The following is a 24280-nucleotide window of genomic DNA, read 5'->3' as shown; positions in this document are numbered from 1 at the left end:
CTAATAATTGTTTTCCTGTTTGTCAAGTCACTTCAAAAAGCACGTTCTTGAGCTGGGTGAGGCGCACTCACCGCGCATGCGCAGTTGCAGTGTCATTGACGTCATGTCCGTGGGAAACGTCGGCTGCTAGTCCACGAATGTCCAGCGAGATAATTATCTATTCTTTGTTTTGTATTTAATTTTATAAATGTAAAGATGATTCTTACTGTAAAACCTCTTCAAGGAAAAGAGTGTAATGTTCAGGTAAGCTTGTGAGTCGTCTGGTGTTTTGAAGTAGTAATGTGGCTGTGTTAGCTGCTTTAGCATAGCACTGTGCTGCAGCTTTCTATTCATCTTTATGTTGTGTATGTAATGCTAACATGTGCTAGCCAGTGATCTATAGATAATGATGCAGCCACTCATTTCTGCTGTAGCTCGTTAGACCTGATTAACACTCTCTAGACGCGGTTATTTTGTCCTCGACACAAACCTATTGATCTCCCTACCTAGATGATGGTTTTGAGTTCATATGCGATGTTGAACGTGTCTGTGATTCACAGAAATAATGTCTAGGTAGAAAGATCAGTAAGTTTTGAGTCACGGTCAGTGGCAGTAAACTATTTCGATCAGGCAAACGCGAGTTGTCAGTTAATTGATTAGATATGCCCATTTACTAGTTACTGTATGAGTACTTTATTGGTGTTTTTGTTTGTTGTGTAACAGTGTTATTTTAGTCTTAAAGAGCTACTGTTTATACATTTTAATTACATTTTTGCATATTTATTTATTTTAGTTCCAGTTCTATTTTTAAGCAGGGAAGTTAAACTAAATCAAAATGTGAAATACTGCCTCAGTAACTAGCTAAAATAAGTGTAGTATTTTACGTCAGTTAAAGAGTTAGTTCACCCCAAAAAACGAAAAAAAAAAAAAAAATGTAAAAACCAATGAGGTTCATTCTCGTGTCACGCAGCACGTTTGAGCTTCTGCAAGAACCAATGAGATTTGATCTGGTGAGGCAAGCAATTGCTGCTGAGCTTCTGTTTATGTTTGCTGATCAATATTTATATGTGAATAAAAACCTAGCCTAAGTTCATTAAATTCAGTTTTCATTTTTTGTGTTAACCCTTTAACTTTTATTTTATAAGTATCATGTTTCAGTAAAGTGTTTTATTTTTATTTTTATGTGTTTCTACTTACTTCTGAATGAAATGGAAGTCACAATAGTTTTTTCTTCCCTATTGTGACGTATATCCGAGTGAAACGGCTTCTCGAACAAGAACAAATGTTGGGCGGGACTTGATTTTGTCTGTGGGGAATTGATTGGATGGTTGTGGTTTGCTATTGGTGGATCTCATGTGAGTGACAGGTTGCCCCGCCCTCACGCCAGTATACAGGTCATCAGAGAAAATAAGAGGGAGAGGAAGTTATTTTTTCTTTTTTGTATAAAGATGATGAGGCCACATGATTTTTTTAAAATAATGATGTGCACAGACAAATAATTTATAATGAATATTTCATTTAAAAACAAACTCGAAATAACTCCAGTTAGACACAGAGAAAGCGATCTGTTCAGTTAAACAAATACAGGTCATGTGTATAAATATTATCTCTGCCAGTGAATATATACAAGGCTTTTGTCAGCAGATGTGTTCTTTTGATGCGCAGGTGACAGAAAATGAAAAGGTATCGACGGTAAAAGAGTTGGTATCAAAGCGTTTAAACATCCCTCCAAGTCAGCAGAGACTGCTGTATAAAGGAAAAGCACTCGCAGGTAAAAGCTTTCTGTTAATCAGTAAACATACATTCATCATTTAAGCTAACACTAACACTCTTCATAGTTCGATTTCCTCCAGTCATGGCCAGTGTGTGTGCGGTGTGTTGACGGTTGTTTTGGTGTTTCCAGATGAACACAGGTTGAGTGATTACTCGATTGGCCCGGAGGCTAAGCTGAACCTGGTGGTGCGTCCCGCGGGAGAGAGGAGCAGTGGCGCGGGGGGGACCAGCGGCTGGAGTAATGACAGAGCGGGCAGTGGCGTATGGCAGTTACTGTCAACTGTCCTGGCCAAACACTTCAGCCCAGCCGACGCTGCAAAAGTGCAGGAGCAACTTATTAAGGTACATATAGACAAAAATATGATAATGTGATTCTAGCTATCTATCTTTCTTTTTCTTTCCTTTTCTTTCTATTACCTTTTGTTGTTGTCATTTTAATGTTTTGTGGTGAAGTTTATTTCTATTTATTTTATTTTTTTTACTTTTTGACCCCAAGGACCTTAAAGGCCCTCTGAAATCAAAAGTTTTTTAGCTTTTAGTATGAATATGTTAGTCTTAACAGGGCTCCAGACTAACTTTTCCACTGGTTGCACTGGTGCTACCAACTTTCTCAGTTGGTCGCACCAGCATATGATTTGGTCGCACCTTTTTTTTTTTTTTGCTACATACCATGGGATTAATCAATGCATGCTGATGAATAGTGGTCTTAATCTGCATACCCTAGTTTTGCACTGATGTAATAAGACTGACAGTGACACAAGACCTCATGTTAGCAAAATGTTTTAATCTTTTAACTCTAAAAAAAAAAACTAATAAAAAACATATATGTTCTTTAATGTTTGATTATAATTTTACTGTCTTTACATAGGGATGGGAATTGATAAGATTTTATCAATAATAATGCCACTGACGATTCTGCTTATCGATCCGATTCTTTATCGATCCTCTTATTGATTCTTGATAGCACTGTGTGGAAAAATGTATTTAAATGCTTTTCAAAAAAACAAGTGGTTTTATTTATTTTAAAGCTTAAGCTTGAGTAAGCAAACTGTACTTTTTATGTAATTTATGTAATAAATAGAACCTTATATTGTAAAGAGTTACTGATTAGTTATACACCGATTCAGACGTCTCCTGAGTTCACTGTTGGAAAGATCAGTTTTTTTAACCATTCATTAAAATGAATCGGTTCAAAAGAGTCATTAGTTCGCGAATTGGACGTGTCATGCGCGTTGTGTGATTATCCCAGCACTGACATGGACATCCAAGATTTGTGTCAACACAGAAAACATTTCATCACTGGATAGTTTTTTCGTTTAATTAAAGTGTTGTTTTATGTCAGCTGAATGTGCGGAACGCTTTTCAGAGAAGATAAGGCAACTTATTTAGCACAATTCACACCCAGTGGTCATTCAGGGGAAAAAAAAAAATCTCCGAATGCTCCACGGAAACTCTTCCGACCTTTTACCACCATGTAGATTTATTTTGATTAATATGCGCGCGGGAGAGAGAGCAAGACAGCGCCTAGTTTGGAGACGGTGTTCGTCTTGTTTACACTTTCGCCTGGCTCCGAAGAGAGAGAGTGCGCGCACGCGCGACCGGGTCTCTCTCTCTCTGCTCTTTCTAACAGGTTAAACAAGCGCGGCAGTTCATCTACATTACTCACCGATCAAATAAGACTTTGGCGGGCGCTAAAACAAGTTCAATGCAGGAAAATTCATGCGTGAATTTAACTGAGTAGTACATGACCATGTACTCGCACAAATGCGACCACATCAAATTTTAACTCGCACATTCTCAAAAAATGGTCGCAGTCTGGAACCCTGCTTAAAGTTATGAATAAGCTGGTGTGTTCCAAATCAATGACAAAATTCACATTTATGAGATATAAGCATTCAAAACTTATAGCCTCTCACTTCCGCTAAAATGGATCACAGATTTTTATGACATCACCGTGGACTTCTAGCCTGGAAATCCAGACTTAAATCTGAAAGATTAATGGTCTGGCATCGACTAATGAAAATCGGCCAGCTCGAGGGGCGGCACCAAGCATGCGTTTGAAAATCTCACTGCACGCAATAACACTACGACCAATCACAACAAGCCCCACACGCTTAGCTACCAGCGGAGCTATCTGGTAGATTATACTCTTACCGTATCCGGTCGGCAAAGGAACGATTCGAGCGGCGTCTTCTGTTCCTCTTTTAGATAAAAAGCCAAGTCTAACTCGTTCATTGTAGCGGCCAAAGCCGTTTCAAACAACTGGTGTTCATCTATAGCCATCTTGCAATGTTTACTAATGACTTCGGTCACAGCGCTGTCGTCATCTGTTTAGCTCGCCTCTGGCCCGCCTATATCAGATAACCCGATGTGATTGGTGCAGCTCGGATACAAGGGCATATTTAATGAGCATCATTACTCAATGCCAGAGTAAATCGCTGAGCAAATTCAACTTGTGCTCTCGCGAGAACTCTGGATTACCAGGGTAGCGGACTTCAGCTTCGCATCACATCTTCTGTCCAATCAAATGCTCTCTAGAATCTGAAGCTCCGCCCCCTATGCTATAAACAGCACATGGCCAAAGCAACTGTTGACTCGTCACTAAGCAATATGGGTTGGAGATGTGTGTTCGGTTGCTCAAACGCTGGAGTTTTATTACGTTTTCCAACTGTATGTTGGTTAAGAATGAAATGGCTAGAATTTATTCGCACCTCTCTTATTGAATCAAACGTATCATCAGCGCTCGGATTCGCTTCCATGGTGCTGTCAAGTACGACTTGCAGTCTGTGAGGTAAACTAAACGCTATTGGCTATTTGAAAAGTGGGAGGAGCCATTCAATATGTCCCGCCTTAGCTTCCTGTTTCAGTGGAAATTACATCAGCGCATCATGCAAAGCTACGCGGTCCAAGGCACTTCAGTGGGGCTTTAAAGAGGACCTTATACAGTATGTCCTTTTTCAAAGTCTTGATTTTGTTTTTGGGCTCTACCAGAATAGGTTTTATACTTGAATATTCAAATAACACGTTATTTTTCTTTGTGCATTATTTTTGTGCACATTTGCTTTTATATATTATAATAATGGAATTATTATATTTATTTAAATGGAATTAAAAGGATTAATTTCTTGTTCAGTGTCATTTAATGTTATTATGCTATTATAGTATTTATTTCTATACATTATGAAATCTTATTTTTATATTTAAATTTTTCTATTTAGTTTGTGATTTTATGTGCTTTTATTATTATTTTCTACTTTCAGTTAGTTGCCATCACAATTTCTAATTTTAAGTTCTAATATTTAAATTTTATTTTTAGCTTTGTCCGTTAACGAAGAGGATTTGAATAGTTTTAGTTTACAATAACAACACTTCTCTTGATTTCCTCAGTCTTTAGAAAGCAGAATTCAATAATAATATTACATTTGTTGAATGTATTCGAAGTGAGCATCATAAATGTATCCTAAAATCATTGGTCATGATGAGAATAGTACAACATTTGAGTGTTTGATTTGGTCAGGAATCGACAGATCCCAGGTTGATTTCTTCTTCTTTTCCTCCCCAGGATTATGAGCGCTCCCTCAGACAGCTCAGTCTGGATGATATTGAGCGTCTGGCCAGCCGCCTGCTTCACCCTGAGACAGAGGCCATGGATACCTCATATATGGACTAAAACACACTAGACTGATGGAAAAACTCCAGCTCCATTGAACTCCTCCTACCACATACATGGTTTGAGAAGTCCAGGCCAGGGAGTAGGATGTACTTCATATGGACTTCTAGGGAGGAAAATAAAAGTCAGACGTCCCCCTCACATCAGACTGGGCTTCTCTGATGTTCAAGAGGCCACGATGCTTACCATTGCTTTCCCATCAGAGGAAACCGGTGGTGCTTTTAGTGCAACTTTGTAAATATTGTGTGCAAATGGTTAAACGATGATAATAAAAGGTGTTCTTGATCAGCTTGATCACTTTCTTGCTTTAAAAAAAAAGAAAGGAAATCGAGTGGAATTGACAGACAGCTTGGTTGTTAATGCACCTTTATTTAGCTTTTTTGGTTTTGAAGTCATTCTAACATTTGGCCATAATGAAAATGATGCCTACTTTTTTTTTTCTTTATGCATGTTGGCTTATAAAATGGAGGAGCTCTTGGGTTAACACAAGCTTAACATGTAAATGTCCAAAGGCAAATCAAAACACGGAGTTAAGCATGACGTAAACATCATTACTTTGTTTCTAACTCTGCTACTTAAAACAAGACCTCTTCATGAACACTGGAGAAACTATTCATTTACAACAGCTCTACATGTGCAAAAAAATTACATGTTTTATAAACCATTCTAACTGGCATGGTTGGTAACATTCTTAAGAAATCTGTTACAGAAACAGAAAGTGTCTCTAAAACACCTTTAGATGTATTTACAATCCAACTAAGACTAATATAATCTGATGCGATGTTGAAGTGAACTTGCCAAATGTCAGAACTTTAGGACAGATTACCCAAGTTAATACACCGTTACCACATCCTTATTCACCTTTAATTCATGACATATTACATAGTTGGGCTGGGAGATGAGAAATTTGCATAGATTTTTTTTTCTCTCCAAACAAATCGCAATGGTTGCCAAGTAGATTTTAAGGGGATGCTTACATTATGATGATGTACTAAAAACAGAAAAGTTTTTCATTTGCATTTTCCACTTACAGACGACACCATTGTCAAAATGAACCCTGTTCACATGGATCTGTGAAAACGTTTAAAAATCCTGTATTTTGCCTCCAGGCCAGTAGTTGGCGATGTCAAAGTAAAGTAAAGTTTGTAAAGTAACACTACGCGCTTATAGACTGAACACGTAATACACATGCGCATGACGTCACCGTTTTCACAGAGTCACGTTTTTGTAATTTACACGGAGACAATAACGGTATCGTTTTCTAATACTTGCACTTTGAAACCCGTTTTCAAAAGTCGTGTAAACGGCCCCTACATGTAAAAAGTAAAATACAATAAAAATGTTGTCATCAAAGCATGTTTTCCACACCTTTTCCCTATATGGACACTGGGAAATATATTGAATCATTTTTATTTATGTGCACAGTAATAAAAAACAATAATTTCCTACTGTTTGTTCATATATTTTTACTAAAACATTTGAAATTATGTGAAATGCCAAACGGGGACTTTTCATGTTATTTTCATGTTGATTTTCATGTCATTCGTTTTTGAGCGATGGTGCAAAACACTTATTTTGAACTGATTGAAATAAATTGAATTCCTAACATATATCTTTATATTTTACTTGGAAGTTATTGCCAAAAAAACATCAAATCATAACAAATGTTGGTTAGTTTCATACCACAGACTGTTTAATATATTTCCCAGCCCTATTACATATGCATTTACAACAAATGTTCGTTCAGCATAGGAGTGAAACAACAATAACTAAAAGTTACAAAATATAAAGGCACAATGAACTAGCAGACAAAAGGAACATTTTGGAGTAAAGAAAAACTTGCAATCAAATTGTACAGACAGCTGGAGTAGTGACAAGGAAATTCTTCGACAGCTGTAGTGATAGTAGGACTTGTAATAAATGCAATGTCAGAGGATATGCAACACACTGGTCTTCCTGTTCCTCGATAGTTCATCATACCACACGTGACTTGGAGTTCAGCAAGAAAATGGATGTTCAGCTTTCACATGTGGCATTTGACACCCTGGAGGTTTCAAAGGAGGAAAAGGGGAGGATGGGTGCTAGAATTACAGGCCTGATCTCTTCCATCTCTCCCTCTCCTCCTTTCCCATGTTGCTCTTTCTCTTCCCTCCCCAGTTTGGTCTCTCCTTCAGCAGCTGCAGCCGTCACTGGTAGATGCAGGTCTGTCATCTCTTAGTTTAATCTGGTCAGGGAAATCATACGTGTCCACAGTCTCCTGAAAAGTAAATTCATCTCAGATGAAGTCCAGCCAGTTAAACAGAAAATTCTGTGATCATTTACTCGCCCTCACAACATCAAAACTTGTATGACTTTCTTTCTTTTGTGAAAATAAAAATGAGAAATTTTGCAGAATGTTCATGCTGCACTTTTCCCGCATACAACATGTGCCATTAAAGAAGTTCACATTACTAATTCACTACATTCCCTTTATTGAGGAGTCATAAAATATCTTTGTGACAAAAAATACCAAAATTTAATGTCCCCCTGTGGTCGATAATGTTATCCCTTAAAACCCCCAAAATGACATATTTAAACGTTTTTTTCTGTGAAAAAAAATCTTCATGCCTTAAAATAGCTTGAATGTAACTCGACACCCTTGCCTCATTTAGTATATGTGGAATATGCTAATTAGCCCCGCCTCCACTCACTCACGCCAGCTCACAGATTTACTCAGCCAACTTACTGAGGTAAACGCTGCACAATGTTATCGCTCTTTACAACGCTGGAAACATAACGGTAATTAATATGATTAGCTTTTTGCATGACTATGTTATTATCATACAGCTAATAATGTGTTGCTAATGTAACACAAACCATGTTCCCGTTCACCCTCTCAGTCTGCCTTCTAACAATAATCAGAAACGCTTTGAATAACTCAGAGCGTCAGTGGAGAAAGGCATATAGTTCATCATAACATCGTAATATACATCATACACCCGCTATATTGCTAAATCTAACTGCTTTTCCATATCAACAAAAAAATATACCAGGATAATCTGGCTTCTCTTGAGACTCCCCTGCTAGTTCGCTGTTAATGATATGCTAAAGCCCGCCGGCACGTTGATCTGATTGGTTACAAGGTAGTTTGTGACGTCAGAAACACCAGCGATTCCAAAGCGTGTTTTTGAGACTGTCTTTGGTTCACTGCAGTTTTAAGGAGAAAATACTCAGCAATGGTGTCGACTTATGAATTTGCACATGGTTTGACTTAAAGCACATTAAACACACCACATAGACATATAAACAACATTAAAAGCTTGATTTTCACCACAGGGGGACTTTAAGTCTAAACATCTCATTCGCATTTCTGAATACCTGACATCACTCGCATTAAATCTGCTGCAATCTGTCTTCACGCAGCATATTTGCATATTCGTGAATGAGGTTTAAAAGGCAGAGGGCAATCATTCAGTCTGTTCCCCACACAAAGGTGTACAGGTGTGCTCATGCACCATTGCTTGGAGAATTTTTGCAGGCAAAATCCAGTCATTTCAATTCCTCCGACTGGGCAATTTGTGTGAGAGCGCAAGATTTCACAACCAGTGAAAGTGTGTCACACGGATTCACCGAACTGACTAATAATGACTTTGGTGTGAGCTGTGCTTCATACATCATTACACTACTGACAATAGACAATGGAACTTTATGCCCACAAAATTTTGCTAATGCGACTGCACCTTTGTAAGAGATGTTCACTGTATGATAACCATCTCAGAAAATATCATGGTCATCAGGGTTTTTGGTTTGAACAAATACTATATTATAACAAACTTGAAACCATTTTTTATGGAATAAGAGTATCCCTTTTGTAAAAAAGAAATAGCTGCAAGCGGCAGACATCGGAGTCTGAGCATGTGGATGACTAGCGATCCAGTTGAAATTGATCTTATGACGTGGTTTTCACAGCAAAGTGTATCTTGATCACTGAGAGTTAGGGTTTGATCATAATATGTGTGGTGTATGTGTGGACTGAGATGAGATAACCACAGTGGACTTAAAATGAGAAGTCCATGGTGGCAAGATTGTTTAGGCAGAAATGAAATGTGATATATAATTTTGAGTGGCTTGCCTCAAGATTCGGCAAAAGGAAACCTTTTGTTTCAGGCCCTTAGGGTTTCAGTATAGTTTCCAGACAGTTTCAATAGTGTCGGACGGGTGTGTGTCTGAGAGCACGATTGGGATTATCCTGCCGAGTTTCTGACGCCCATACACTTTCAGGGCAGTAAAATAAACAGGAAGAAAATCAGTACAAGCTGTTCATCTTCCATTTGAGTTATCTCTCTTTAGATCAGACAAACATAAACCAAACTGTGCTTCCTTTTGAACAACATAAATGTGTTGACTGTGTGACTGTGACAGTTAACAGAATAATGGCAATAAACAAAATTATAAACTTGATATAAAATAGGAGTGTAATGGATCGTAGTTGATCCGTGATCCGTACAAACCAGTCACCAGGGTTCAAAATGCATGTGATGCAGGGGTTAATTGCAATGTTCAACCATCATAGAGCGAAAGTTTATGATTTTGATGCGTTTTAGAGATTTTAAACCATTCAATTGCAAGAAGACACGATAGAGAACTCAATTCAGTACTCGCACGCAAACAACGAATTCAGTTCTCATTCTTTTTGTGCATCTTTTTGACTGACACCAACATGCAAAATTATGTCAAAATGCCGGTCTCTAGGAGTATCCTGGTCATGCAGTCTCTTATGTCTTAAGTGAATGTAAACAATTGAGAAGGAAAACGGATGCGTATCATTATATTGGGCATGTGCATTAGGTCTTAAAGTGACAGCAGCCTAATAAACCTCACTTTAGACGATTTGGTGCTTTTATGGTGCTTTTTGTTCTGAAAAGAGCAGCGTGAACATTCTGCTAAACGTCTCCTTTTGTGTTTCATTGAAGAAAGTCTTAAAGGTTTTGAAACAACATGAAGGTGAGTGAAATGTGACAATACACAATGTTTTTAATTTGGGATGAATCTCTCAAACAAGGTGATAAATGACTGATTATATGCTTATATCAAACAGGATCTAAAGTGAAAGTCAATCTGAAGTATTCTCGACGTTCTGTACCTGTTTAAGTGCATTGCGAGCGATGGTTTGGAAGGCCTGCTCCACGTTAATGGCTTCTTTGGCACTGGTCTCAAAATAGGGGATGTTGTTCTTACTCTGACACCATGCTTGTGCTCGCTTTGTTGTTACCTGTTCAAAGTACAAAGGATTTTGGGATGAAATGATGAATTCAATCTGAAAAACTGGCAATCAAAAAATGGCTTACAATTATTTTATTACGTCACTTAATATTTTCTTGATAGGAAAACTTCTAGTTCTGGTATATTGTTTGATATTTGCCTATTCAGGGCTCATATTTCTGCAGGTTTAATAAAGTTAGACCTTTTTAAGACTAGGTAAAGAAAATGTATGGAATAAATAGAAGGGAACACAATATATCAATACATTGGAGTTATATTAGCAAATCTTTAGAGTTTTAAAATGCAACTTACAACAGATATCCATTACTTTTCAATACATTTTACAAAAAAAGTAGTTTGTATCACTCTGCTCCCAAACACTAGAATATGGAAATATCTTTTACTGTACCTTCTGATCACACTGCAAAAAAAGTGCTCTATTTTGTCTTGTTTTTCAGTGCAATTGTCTAACAATGCTTAAATCAAGATACATTTGAGCTGCAAAATGACATAAACTATGAGTTCTGAGAAAAATACACAAATGAAGTGAATTTATGATTAAAACAATAATAAATATCTGCCAATGGGGTCAGAAAAATCAACTTAATTCCAAGCAAAGTTATACAGAAATGTGTTCTTCTTTTAAGCACTTCATTTTGTTCAGTTTTTCAAAACTTCATTTTACATTGATTTAAAGATGTTTAGATATTTGTATTGGAAAACAGGACAAAAACACAGAGGAAGATATTCATTTTCTGCACTGCATGCAACATTAAATGTCATGACTTTGTGAATTTAAGGCATTCAGCTCTGAATTAAGACCTTTTTAAGGCTTTAAATTGCATGTAAGAGTGAATTAAGACTTTTTAGGACCCGCAAAAACCTTTTACATACAGTACCGTTCAAAAGTTGGGAGTCAGTTACTTTTATTAAGCAAGGATATACTACAATTACATTGATATAAAGTGACAGTAAAGACATTTATAATGTAAAAAAAAAAAAAAAAAAAAAAAAAATTTATAATAATAATAATAATATTATATATTTCTATATATATATATATATATATATATATATATATATATATATATATATATATATATATATATATATATATATATTTATCAAAGAATCCTGAAAAAAAATAAGTATCATGGTTTCCACAAAAATATTAAGTAGCACAACTGTTTTCAGAAATGTTTCTTGTGCATCAAATCATCATATTAGAATGATTTGTGAAGGATCATGTGACACTGAAGACTGGAGTAATGAAGCTGAAAATTCAGCTTTGATCACAGGAATAACATATATTATTACAGTTTAACAATATTACAGTTCAACATATATTACAATAGCAAACAGTTATTTTAAAATTCAGTTATATAATCTAATTTAATTTGAACTTAATTTGTACAAAGCGCTGTATAAATAAAGGTGCCTTGACTTGGCATTCCCCGCGCACTGAACTCTGGAGAGCTCCAGCATTATGTCTGATGGCTGCGCACAGGTCAAGCATTGCGATGCAAACAAAGTTCAAACGATTTCAGTTTTGCCCTCATTTGCAGCTGACCTTTCGAAGCACAGCCCATGATTAGCACACAATCTGCATGACACAAAGATCAAAACAAGATGGCCCGACAGAACAGCAAAGGCAGATCCTGACATTCAGAGGAAATGAATGTGATTTAATGTATCAAAGCAAACAGCAGGAATTCTGCCTGATTTAAGCTCAAAAACCTGTCTATTTTCATTGCTAACCATGTGTACGTCCAGTTTGCTAGCTATCAAACAACCTTGTTCAATCGCTGCCCAGTGACTCTATCTGCAGCGCTTTTCATGTGGAAACCTCACTGTGAGTCGTGTGAAAGGACTTCAATCTTGTCTGCCACAATTTCTATTTCTGCCTTTTAAATATTGTCAGCTATTTATTGGGTATTTTAACTTAAGCAATTTTATGTACACTACTGATAAAAAATGTGGGCTTGGTAAGTCTCTTATGCTCACTAAGGCTGTATTTATTTGATCAAAAAGACAGTAAAACATGAATATTGTGAATTATTATTATTATTACAAAATGAAAATAACTGTTTTTATTGTATTATATTTTAAACTGTGGTGTTATTCCTATGTGATCAAAGCTGAATTTTCAGCATCATTACTCCAGTCTTCAGTGTCACATGATCCTTCAGAAATCACTCTAATGTGATGATTTTCTGCTCAAGAAACATTTCTCATTAATATCAATGTTGAAAAGAGTTAATGTTTATGTGGAAACCAGGATACATTTGTTTCAGGATTCTTTAAAGAATAAAGTTTGAAAGAACAGCAGTTATTTGAATTGGAATAGTCTTTACTGTCATTTTTGATAAATTTAATGCATCCTTGCAGAATTAAAGTACTATTATTATTATTATTTAAAAAAAAAAATCATACTGACCTTTGGCAGCCATTAAAGGGTTATTTCACCCAAAAATTTAAATTATCCCATAATTTACTCCCCTTCAAGCCATCCTAGGTGTATATGACTTTTTTCTTTCAGCCAAACACAATCAGAGTTATATTAAATAAAATAAAAAATAAAATAAAATATCCTGGCTCTTCTTTACAATAGTGAATAGAGCCTGAGTGTTTTTTAAGCTACAAAAAGCATATCCATCCATCATAAAAGTAATTCATCCGACTCCAGGGGGTTAATAAAGACCTTCTGAAGTGAAGTTATGTGTTTTTGTAAGAAACATATCCATATTAATAAATTATTTAATAGAATTATTAACTACAGTAACAAATAACTATAATCACTGGCTTCCAGTGACAGCTGTACGCGAGTCTAGCTCCAGTGGAAGAGTGACCTCTGACCCGACGCATGACGTATTGATGAACGCGGAAGCTCAGAGGATAGAGTAAAACAAAACACCGGTCACGAATTAGATTTTTTAAAAAGAAATGTGGGGCAAGCTTGAGTTTGTTGCTCAGCTCTATTTGTTGAACTGTGAGAGGCGTCGACTCTCACCTAAGCTTATGTTTCCTACACATAGACTGTAAAAAAGATGGACGACGCCCCTTCGCTCTCTTCCATTGGTGAGAACTGAAGCCGCCAGTGTCCCGATATGGCGCTGACATATTGGATCTTGAGTCTGCGCAGTAGCGATCTCGGGACCAGACCTGCGCAGTAGTGAGCAGGAAGTAAAGCCGCGAAATCAACGCTCCGCCCTCACTCGCCTCAGGGAGAGTGGATTCTGCACACTTTTTAAAAAATTGATTGCAGTACGACAAGAGGCTTGTTAAAATAAAGTAAATACAATCTCCTCAGTCCTCCGAAGATCCCGAAAAAAATGTCCGTTGGTGCTTCAGTGACTACTTCGCTCAGAGAACCTGTCAATCACAGCTGTCAATCATGACGTTACACCACCGCATCACGTAACTAACTAAAAAGCAACTTATTTTTGAAACAGACACTTGAACTTACATCAGCGTCATAAAAATGACAGCACATGACAGAAACCACCTTTGGAAAAAGATATTTGAAGTGTAATTTAATTGTTTATTTGGTCTCACACCAAAAGTGAGTGTTAAGTCACTAAGAGTGCTAAGTGTTATTTAGTTGAATAACACGGGGAGGCGGGGCTTATGACCTATACTAGGACCAGTCACCGGGGGGGCGATCGAGACGTTTTGGCTTCACTTTTTAGGGCTTGTGCGGCACGCTTGCTCCTACATCATACGTCATGCGTCGGGTCAGAGGTCACTGTTCTGCCAGAACTCGACTCGCGTACGGCCGTTACCGGAAGCCAGTGATGACAGTTTAGAAATATGGATATTGTTCTTACGGAAACCCATGGCTTTGCTTCAGAAGGCTTTATTAACCCCCTGGACACATATGGATTACTTTTATGATGGATGGATGGATGTGCTTTTTGGGCTTCAAAATCTAAGGTACAATTCACTCCCATTATAAAGCTGGGAAGACCCAGGATATTTTTTAATATAACATTTCTAGACCATTGAGAATCTCATAGCTCAAGCACTCGTTCTCCTCTTTTCTCTCTAAAACCGAGAAGTTTATAACCATCCTAGCATTGCCGCTCCATTTGGTCTGCACACTGACCTGTCGGTTCTCCAGGTCGATTTTGTTGCCCAGCACAACAAAGGGGAAGTTCTCTGGGTCACGTGGACTGGCCTGAATGAGAAACTCGTCCCTCCAGCTGTCCATGGTCTTGAATGTCGTGGGTGCCGTGACGTCATAGACCAGCACGCAACAGTCGGCCCCTCGGTAGAAAGCCACGCCGAGAGACTGAAATCTCTCCTGACCTGCTGTGTCCCAAATCTAAAGGAAGAAAATCGAATTAGTCACGGTATAATAATACTTCAGCCGCATTATTAACAATGTAGCACAGCCTCTTCAACCTTATTTCTTAACAACACTTATAAACAGAGAGAATTCAATGTTAAAGACTAATATGGGTTTCATAAATGTATTCATTAGTAAAGTAATCATGAGTAACAGCTCAAAAAGAATAACTACATTAATCTTACTGGTGCAATATTAACATTATTTTACGGGAATAACTTGCAAGCACTGCTTGTTTGGGCATGAGGGATCTACATCACATGACTGGTCATACAGGTTAGAGAAACATGGCTGGCAAGTCAACACAACATGGACTGTGCTTACAGGGAAAATACCAGGGGATTACTCGACACGTCACTAAATGTGACTTATTTATCTCACATGACCAGCATGTTGGATCAGAAAAAATGTTTATATCATCAGAATGAGTGTAAAACATTGAGATGAGATCCTACCGATAAGCTATGAGTAATTACAGAGATTTCATGTGTTTGAGATGACTGTATTGCCTATTATGCAAAGCCTTTAACCACATCACATGACCAGAGATGATTATTGCCATGGGGCATTGTTCACAACATAATGGTTGTTAAGGAAATGACAGAACATGTCATCCTCAGAACACGCTGTTCTTTTACTCTTTATGAGCAGTATCCAAACAGTTAATATAATAGCTACAATTACTGCTATTATGGGTGTAAGGGTGAATCTGATTCAAGAAATATTTAGAAAGTATTATTTTGCTCCCAAATCAAAGGAAAACTTATTTATTGAAAATTGATATTTGGCAAATACATTTCCATAAGTAATGTGTCACTTTTGGCTTGCACGTTTATCTTTAATTTAGTCACATCTGTTCTGTTCATGTTTTATGTTTTCATGTCTTTTATTTTGAAATTTGTCATAGTCATGTTTTCTGTTTTTGTTGTCATGTGTTTCCATCATGTGATGTGGTCATGAGGTTCCTTTGGTTCTTGTGTTTTCATTGGTTTGTCTGGTCAGGTGATTCTCAGTTCTGTCTTGTCATTGGTTTATCGCCTTGATTACTCTATCTTGTTAGTCATTAGCCTTTGTGTATTTGTCACACTCATGTTTCTGAATCTATTGTCTAGCTTTGTTAGTGTAAGCATGCAGTCAGTGAGTCTCTTGTTTGTCGATAGCGATGGGAGAAACTAAGCTTTTTGAATCTTCGAATCAACTGAACCAAATGCTTCGCAAAATGATTCAGTGTTTCGAAGCGCTCGAAATGACGCCTGCTGGTCAGAACAGTGTAAATGCAGCTGAAATGTCTTTATAATATGTGATATTTTATTAAATGGTAGTACTTGCTTTGTTCGTTTTATGGAGAGCTTGGTCAATCAGACCAATAAGAGACTTTTAACTACAACTCTTCCTTTTTATTATACACATGTGTCATAGCACAGGTACGTCTGTAAGATGTCTGCTAAAGATCTGTTAATCTGGAAAGCATCTTCTGTATAAAAACATCTGATAAACGTCTTAGAAAAAGCAGTTTTACAAACATTCTAAATCTTAAACATCTTAAAGAGCTGATATGACATCTAACAGGAAACATCCTAGAGACGTATTGCAAATGAGCAAACACTCAAAAAAAAAAACATCTTGCAGATGTAAATGCAGACATCAAATAGATGTCTCTGAGATGTACTTATCAGGGGTGTACACATTTATAACATTGATCCGAGATCAGGTAAAAAAATCCTATATAGACACTGGTTCATGGGTTCACAGAGATCATCGCCCGCTAGTGACTAACCATTGAAATTTCGAAACATTTTGAAACAGCTGGTTTACATTGGTTGAAATCACATGACGTTGGCAGTTTGATACGCGCTCCGAATCACTGGTTCAAAACAAATGATTCGCAAAGGTTTCAAAGCTTCCTGTAAGCACCCATCATTTCAAGGTTTATTTCTGCATACGTTCTAGGGGATAATAATATTAATAACAACTCGCCTTTTTAAAATTCTTATTTTATTCCCCTCTAATTTATCATATTACCCGTAAAGCTGCTTAAAACCATGTGTATTGAGCACCATACAAATTAAATGAAAACTTATTTTCAAAAGAAATTATGGCAAAACATTCCTACAAATAAACTTTTATAATTATACTTTTTTCTTTTGGATTTTGGGAAGAAGTATGACACTTCTTTGAGAGATGCACCCATATAGGAATTACACGTCCATTTAAAAGTTTGGTATTTTTTAATGTTCTTTTCTGCTCACCAAGGCTGCATTTATTTGATCAAAAATACATTAAAACAGTAATAATGTTAAAAACAACTGTTAAAAATTTAAAATAAACATTTTCTATTTTCATAGATTCTAAAATTTTATTGTATTCCTGTGATCAAAGCTGAATTTTCAGCATCATTACTCCAGTCTTCACTGTCACATGATCATTCAGAAATCAATCTAATATGATGATTTGCTGCTCAAGAAACATTTTTTACTATCATCAATGTTAAAACAGTTGTGCGGCTTCATATTTTTGTTGAAACTAATTTTTTTTCAGGATTCTTTGATGAATAGAAAGTTCAAAAGAACAGCATTTATTTAAAAAAAGATTGAAAACTTTTAACATTATAAATGTCTTTACTGTCACTTTTGACCAATTGAATGCATTCTTGCTGAATAGAAGTATTAATTCCTTTAAAAACAACAACAACTGAACCGTCGCCGAACGTCTAAACAGTAGTATAAGTGAAATCTTATGAAATAGACATGAATGCAAACCTGCATGGTGACCAGTCTGTCGTCCACCATCACCTCCTTGGTCAGGAAGTCGGCTCCGATAGTGGCCTTATACTGATTACTGAACTTATTATTCACATACTGGTTCATCAAAGAGGTCTTCCCAACTCTGACGAAGACAAACAGGACAAAAGGATTCAGTGAACAATGCTTCAGAAACATGTGCAGCTGAAATCATCATCTTTAAGTCTTGATTACATTCCTCATCAGTAAGAGAAAGTGTGATTAAGTGTGAGCAAATTCCAACTGCACCGAAACTGATGTTGGAAAGTCAGGGGAATTCCTTGAGTAATGTCAATAGGCAATAATGTTTACATGTGTACAGCTACTTTAAACATAGGCCTACATAAAGAGGACAACGTGTCACAACTGATAAGAGCATTTGAGGTCCATGAAGACTCTGATAATAACAATCTAAACCTCACTGATGTTGCATAAACACTTACCCAGAATCCCCTAGGATGATCACTTTGAGCAGCACCTTCTTACGAGAAGCCATGATGTGTAGAAGAACGCTACGAAGCAGAGAAGGATATCAGATATCAGACAGAAGAATCTGCATTTTCCACGGATAAATGCATGACAGGTAAACCTACACTGTAAAAAGCCACTATTTAAATCATAATGTACTTGACTGAAATGAACACTAATGAATGTGTAATATGTCTAGTTTACATTTAAATATTATCATGAGGTCATAGATGTACTGAGGTCCTTCACAAAGTCAGATGTTTATCATTTAAACAGATGTTGTTTTGGATAGTTTATATATTCATAAGCCTATATATCGCAGAGGCTGCAAGAACTAAATCAATAATGACAATCTTTGACAACAGCTGTCATTATCGAATGGGTCTTATATAGATTAGTAACGTTCATATTTTTATTTATTAAATATTTTTATAGCCTTGAATTTGCCTAATATTTAATGGGAAATTGAAGGAACACATAAACAGATTCATTAAAATGTGGTTTAAATGTTAGTTGCAGATTTACAATGAACGTAATTTTAAAACGAAGGGAAAGGAGAGCAGTGATGAAACTACACCTTCAGTAATCAGTGGCAGAAGTACAAAGAATTAATTAATATGATTCATTGAGTCATGTGACGTCACTGCTGTGAAAACATGGCAGTTACATTGTAACAAATGCTTTACTGAAACGAGTATTACAGAAGCGAAAATCACACGGCCATATAAACCACAAACTATTTGTTCTGTGTAACCAAGTAGTTTGTCTGACACAAAAAACACTAACCAGTCAGAACGATAAGCATATAATCCATTATGAAATCAATAAGTGCAAAAACATACAAAAGGCAATTGGGTCTAAAATGATTTAATATTCTATGCAGCAATCACCTTGACAGATTTTGTGAGAAAAACAAATTTACCTTCTTCACGTTTACCGTCGCGGCTTGATATTCGCTGCGCGTCCGAATCTTCCGGAAAGCAAAAATAACCAGTGTTTTTAATGATCCAGAAGCACATCAGCTGTTGTCGAGCATTATATGTTTCTTCCAAGCAGAACAGGACATGACTGTAGAGTCACAAGGGTATGACGCAAAATATTGATGTTCGAATCGTATTTCAGTCGGTTCAATTTAGTGATTCATTCGAGCCGATTCGCAAGGCATTTACTTTAGGGAGAAATGAAAACTATGAGGTTGGCGACACGTTAGAGGCTAGAGCGTTTAACAAAACAAAAAAACAATGAATGTAATAAAATGTATTTTACAACAAAATACCGACTTTCGAGAACACATTTGAGCGATATGTCTCAAACGAATCGGTGACTTAGGTTTCGAACCGTTTGAAATTTAAACGAACCGTCCAGACGAACCGATTCGCTTAAAAATGAATCGGACTTCCCATTATTAGCTTAAAAGCCCTCCCTCATTTTCGAATGACTCCAAGATGGCAGGAGGAAATTAATTAAACCACTTTTAACTTAGTTTATACAGCATTAAACGTTATATTGATATCTTCTCGCTTTTTAAATAAATGAACGTACAACAAATCTAAACAAATAATAATAATAGCCTAAAAAACAGTTTTCCATCACTATTCGCTGGTACTAAGTGTTATGGATATGTAGGCAGACATTTTAATTAAAGAATTAAGCTAGTAAACTTAACGTAATTATAAATATTTATATGCAATTCAAATATATCTGGATGGATACAATTTGACAAGTGAAAAAAAAACAAAAAAAAAAAAACAGGAGAGGCATCCCGTGATGCCTGATCCCCGTCCCTCCCGGTCCCTCCCGGTCCCTCCCTCTGTCATGCCATGTGATTTGCACATTTTGATAATTTGTGTCTAAATTCTGACCACACTTCCTCAATGCCTCACCTAGCCTACTTCCTTAACTCATTTGTACGCAAATTCATTAATAGATTCGACGCATTTCGAACCTTTTTGAATGCTATTTTATTTATTTATTTATGTATCGTTTATTTATGTAATTCAGTAGAATTCCCCAAGAACGCTACTGTGATATTGAAGGCCACAGATGAAATTGTAGGGGTCCTGATGTTGGAAAGCGGCGTGGAGAAGCTGCCATGACATGTTGTGATTGATAGGTGTTTCATCCAATGAGCTGAACATACACCCTAACGTCACCAATGCATTAGCCAATCGAATGTCTCGTTGCTGACTCCAGACCCATCTTTGACAGCCTACGGTAAGGGCGCAGAAAAGCGAAACCTCAAAACATGTCGGTCTTCCAGTGACTATACGTTGTATTTCCCACATTTCCAGCATGACAGTGAGCGTTTAGGTTTAAACGCTGTGATTGTGTAATTTTGTAAAAGGGTCGACACACGGTAAGGATATTATTCTATCGAACCGGTTGTGCTCATTTTTCGATCGTTTCTCCTACCATGTAACCTTGTTCTGCTGTCAGCAGCATCACACCCTGCACACGGCTCATGTCTGTCGTCAAATATTCAATATAACTGCAAATTAATTATATCTACAAATTAATAAAATAGTTGCATGAATGGGTTGTGCAGAGTGCAGACTAGTGCTCTTTATTAATGTAAAACACAACAAGTACATATGTGACATGCAAATACACAGTCTGTGTGTGAATACCTACTGCAATATCTTCTGTCCAGCAATATCAGTTACCCTTTATTTATATATTTATATATTTATTTATATGTATGCATGTATTTACACACACACACACACACACTGTGTGTGTGTGTAAATACATTACATACATATGTATGTGTGTGTGTGTGTATATATATATATATATATATATATATATATATATATATATATATATATATATATATATATGCAGACTATGTGTGTGAGTGTGTAAATTATATTAATAAAGGATAGACAGAGAGATATTGCTGTAGTTATTCAAGCCCAGTATAGTTGGGCCTGTCCTCTTATTTATGGAGCATCTTTTGCTTCTGCATCTCTATTGATTAAGCCACATTCTGTTGTTCATGTATAGCAGCTTTACACTCAGTGCATTGATTTTTCTGTCTCTTGCAGAGATGGAAACTCTTATTCCCATCATTAACAGACTGCAGGAGGTTTTCCTCACAGTTGGAGCCGAGATCATCCAGCTTCCTCAGATCGTAGTCGTGGGATCACAGGTGAGTCTTTAATCTAACAGTGAATAGTTTGAACTTGCGTGTTTATGCAGACCTTCACAACGTAAGGTATGATCTCTGTTTTGTGATGGTACATGATGCAAGTAGGCCGACATGTATTTTCCCTGTGAAGTCAAGTATATGACTCTGTTTATATGCTCTGTTTGTCTCTCTAAATAAATCTGCAGAGCAGTGGAAAGAGTTCAGTATTGGAGAGTTTGGTTGGACGAGACTTCTTGCCCCGAGGTTCAGGAATAGTGACGCGGCGCCCTCTGGTGTTACAGCTGGTGAATGTGCCATCGCTGGAGGAGAGGCGCAAACAAGACAATGGTAACAGCTTACAAATGTGTCAGGATTTATCAGAGCTGTATTCTGTTGACTGATTGTGTCTCCAAAATAGTGATATCGCTAGACAATATATCTCTAGACAGTATTTTGGGGCATCATAGACAAGGTTTTATGACATGGCCGGAAAGTTTTAAATATACTGGAGAAAAAGAGTATTTCACACAAGAACACGTCTAACACATATGCACTTGCTTTGCACGCTTTAAATAGAAGTCAAATTTATTTTCAATGTTCTTAAAGGAAAAAAAAATATTTAAGAAATGTTCTGGGTTCAGTACAAGGCACTTCATGAGAATAAATGCTAAAATACACACTATTTTCAAAGTATAGCCATAATACCTAAACATTTACCTATAGGCTAACATCGCCTAGTAGTTACACTACCGTTCAAACTCTGTCTGTAAGTTTTTATAATTCATTTTTAATCAAAAATACAGTAAAAAAACATAATTTTGTGAAATATTATACAATTGAAAATTACAATTGATTTATGTATTTTTATTCCTGTGATCAAAGCTGAATTTTCAGGATCATTACTCCAGTCTTCAGTGTCACATGATCCTTCAGAAATCATTCTAATATGATGATTTGCTGCTCAAGAAACATTTCTGGGGCCGTATTCACAAAGAATTTTAAGGCTAAAAGTAGCTCCTAACTGGCGAATTTAGGAGCAACTCCTAAAAATAATGGGCATGTCACTCATATCTTTAGGACTCCTCATTTTTTTGACTAAGAGTAATTCACGAAGCATTTTAGCCCTAAAAGTAGCACCTAAGCCTGGGACAGCTTAAAAGAAGTCGAGAGGACTGCTAACTCACTAAGACTTATTCACAAACCGCTTTTTGTGGCATTTCACGCTGCGATGTTTTGAAATGCGTATGCGGCGCTACAGGAGCTTCCAAACGCGAGGGAACAATTTTGCATTGTAGGCATAACTAGGGATGCAATAACGCCACCAACAACAACCAAAACTAGGCTACTCATTGCATGTAAACTAATTGTAACGTTTCATTGTGAATCAAATTAAAATGTTCTTCTCTTTGCAAACGTAGGCAGAGGCATATAGTGACCGATTAATTCAATAATGTTGCAAAGATATTGCATCAATCCATATGTTTCATTAGGCTATAGGCTATTTGTTTTGCCTTACTCTTTATTCATTTAGGCTATTTATTCAGTTATTCATCATCTTCCGTACTTCACACTACTTGTGTAGCGCACGCATTCTCAGACCTGTCACCTGTCACTCATCTTCGTAGGGGAGGGGTTTGGAATCATTCCTGCGTTACAATCATCAGCCAATCAAGGTGGTTACTTCAGTCAAGCTCGTGCATGAGTAATGACGTCATCCATAGCAACGAAGATTCACTCTTAGTTTAGGAGTTGTCATTTTTCTTTACTAAGAGTAGGTCTGAAAGGCGTTGTGAATAACTTTTAAGAAAAAACTCCTAGCTAAAATTTTTTAGTGCTATTTAGGAGTACTCCTAGTGGTAAGATAAAATGCTTTGTGAATACGGCCCCTGATTATTATCAATGTTGAAAACAGTTGTGCTGCTTAATATTTTTGTGGAAACAGTGAAACATTTTTCAGGATTCTTTGATAAATAGAAAGTTCAAAAGAACAGCATTTATTTGAATTTTTTGTAATATTATAAATGGCTTTACTTTTCATTTTAATCAAATCCAGAGAATAGTTGTTAAATTCGCTACATTAATAAAAGGATTGAGACACCAGTGAATTATTTTTTTTAGACAAATGAATATATAATTAAGAATCTTATTAAAAATGATAGCTTCATATTTCTTAAATATGTGCATCATATTTCTTGTCGCATAGACTTCCATTGTAAGTGCATTACTGTAAATGTGGGTTTTGCTCTTTTTTTTCTTCCACACATACTTAACTTGTATTGAACCCGGAACATTCCTTTAAATTCTTTTTAAATGAAATTTGCAATGATCTTTGTGTAAATGATGGTTTTATATGGATAATGTTTTCAAAACACTAACTCGCGTGCAATATCGAGTGTGCGTTGATGCTGTTTCCTATGCAGTGACGTTAGCCAATCATAACAGTGGCCGTTTACTGACAAGCCTTAAAGGAGCCGCCTCTTAAAAACGGGTTATTTCAGACAGAATGTCAAGAGTGAAGGTTGAAAATAATATTTTTTCTACATGTGTATTTGTCTTTTTTTGTGCAAACATTATAAGTGAACCTCAAGGAACATATTAAAATCAAATAAAAAACTCCATGTCACGGCCCCTTTAACGTCTGCTCACTATGACGTATTCTGATCTTTCTGTGAGTTTGTTCCTAATACGCTTACAGTAACATTTCTTCCTAACACTCTCTCTGCTGTCCTTTCTTCGCTTTCTTTCTCAGGAAATGGAGCTAAACAAAACTCTCAAAACACCTATCCAGGTCTCTGTTTTTCAACACGTTTGTCTGCATGATCTGTCCAAATCGCTCTCCTGGTGTGGTTCCCATCCCACTACTGTTTTGTAAATGTCATTCTTTGTGTTTG

At 36.6% G+C, this 24280-nt stretch overlaps 3 protein-coding genes across 5 annotated transcripts in view; 2 read left to right on the top strand and 1 right to left on the bottom strand.

Annotated features, from left to right (window-relative positions):
• Positions 1 to 94: 94 nt before the first annotated feature.
• ubl4a (ubiquitin like 4A) lies at positions 95 to 7059 on the top strand. Its single transcript, XM_079897445.1, has 4 exons — positions 95 to 243; positions 1645 to 1750; positions 1883 to 2094; positions 5315 to 7059. Exons 1-4 carry the CDS (start codon positions 196 to 198, stop codon positions 5420 to 5422), a joined length of 474 nt encoding a protein of 157 aa, XP_079753571.1. The 5' UTR covers positions 95 to 195; the 3' UTR covers positions 5423 to 7059.
• On the bottom strand, positions 6706 to 19352 carry rab7b (RAB7b, member RAS oncogene family). Its single transcript, XM_079897444.1, has 6 exons — positions 19182 to 19352; positions 18235 to 18303; positions 17771 to 17897; positions 14769 to 14987; positions 10545 to 10673; positions 6706 to 7679 (listed from the first exon to the last, which is right to left on the bottom strand). The coding sequence occupies exons 2-6, from the start codon at positions 18285 to 18287 to the stop codon at positions 7593 to 7595; spliced, it is 615 nt and encodes a 204-aa protein (XP_079753570.1). The 5' UTR covers positions 18288 to 18303; positions 19182 to 19352; the 3' UTR covers positions 6706 to 7592.
• A 1066-nt stretch (positions 19353 to 20418) lies between these two features.
• LOC307174233 (dynamin-1-like protein) overlaps positions 20419 to 24280 on the top strand; it is a 30474-nt gene continuing 26612 nt past the window's right edge. Inside the window, exons 1-4 of one of the 3 annotated variants that reach the window (XM_079897960.1) lie at positions 20478 to 20615; positions 21307 to 21410; positions 21596 to 21737; positions 24139 to 24177. In XM_079897960.1, coding sequence (XP_079754086.1) covers positions 21309 to 21410; positions 21596 to 21737; positions 24139 to 24177 — 283 coding nt within the window. In that variant the 5' untranslated portion in view covers positions 20478 to 20615; positions 21307 to 21308. Of the gene's footprint in view, positions 20616 to 21306; positions 21411 to 21595; positions 21738 to 24138; positions 24178 to 24280 lie in introns of all 3 variants that reach the window. The other 2 variants (XM_079897962.1, XM_079897961.1) reach the window with 2 other exon arrangements.

The sequence above is a fragment of the Squalius cephalus genome (genome assembly GCF_949319135.1).
Source record: "Squalius cephalus genome assembly, chromosome: 16".
NCBI lineage: Eukaryota > Metazoa > Chordata > Actinopteri > Cypriniformes > Leuciscidae > Squalius > Squalius cephalus.
Note: the sequence above shows the minus strand (reverse complement) of the source record. Positions and strands in the feature narration are given on the sequence as shown.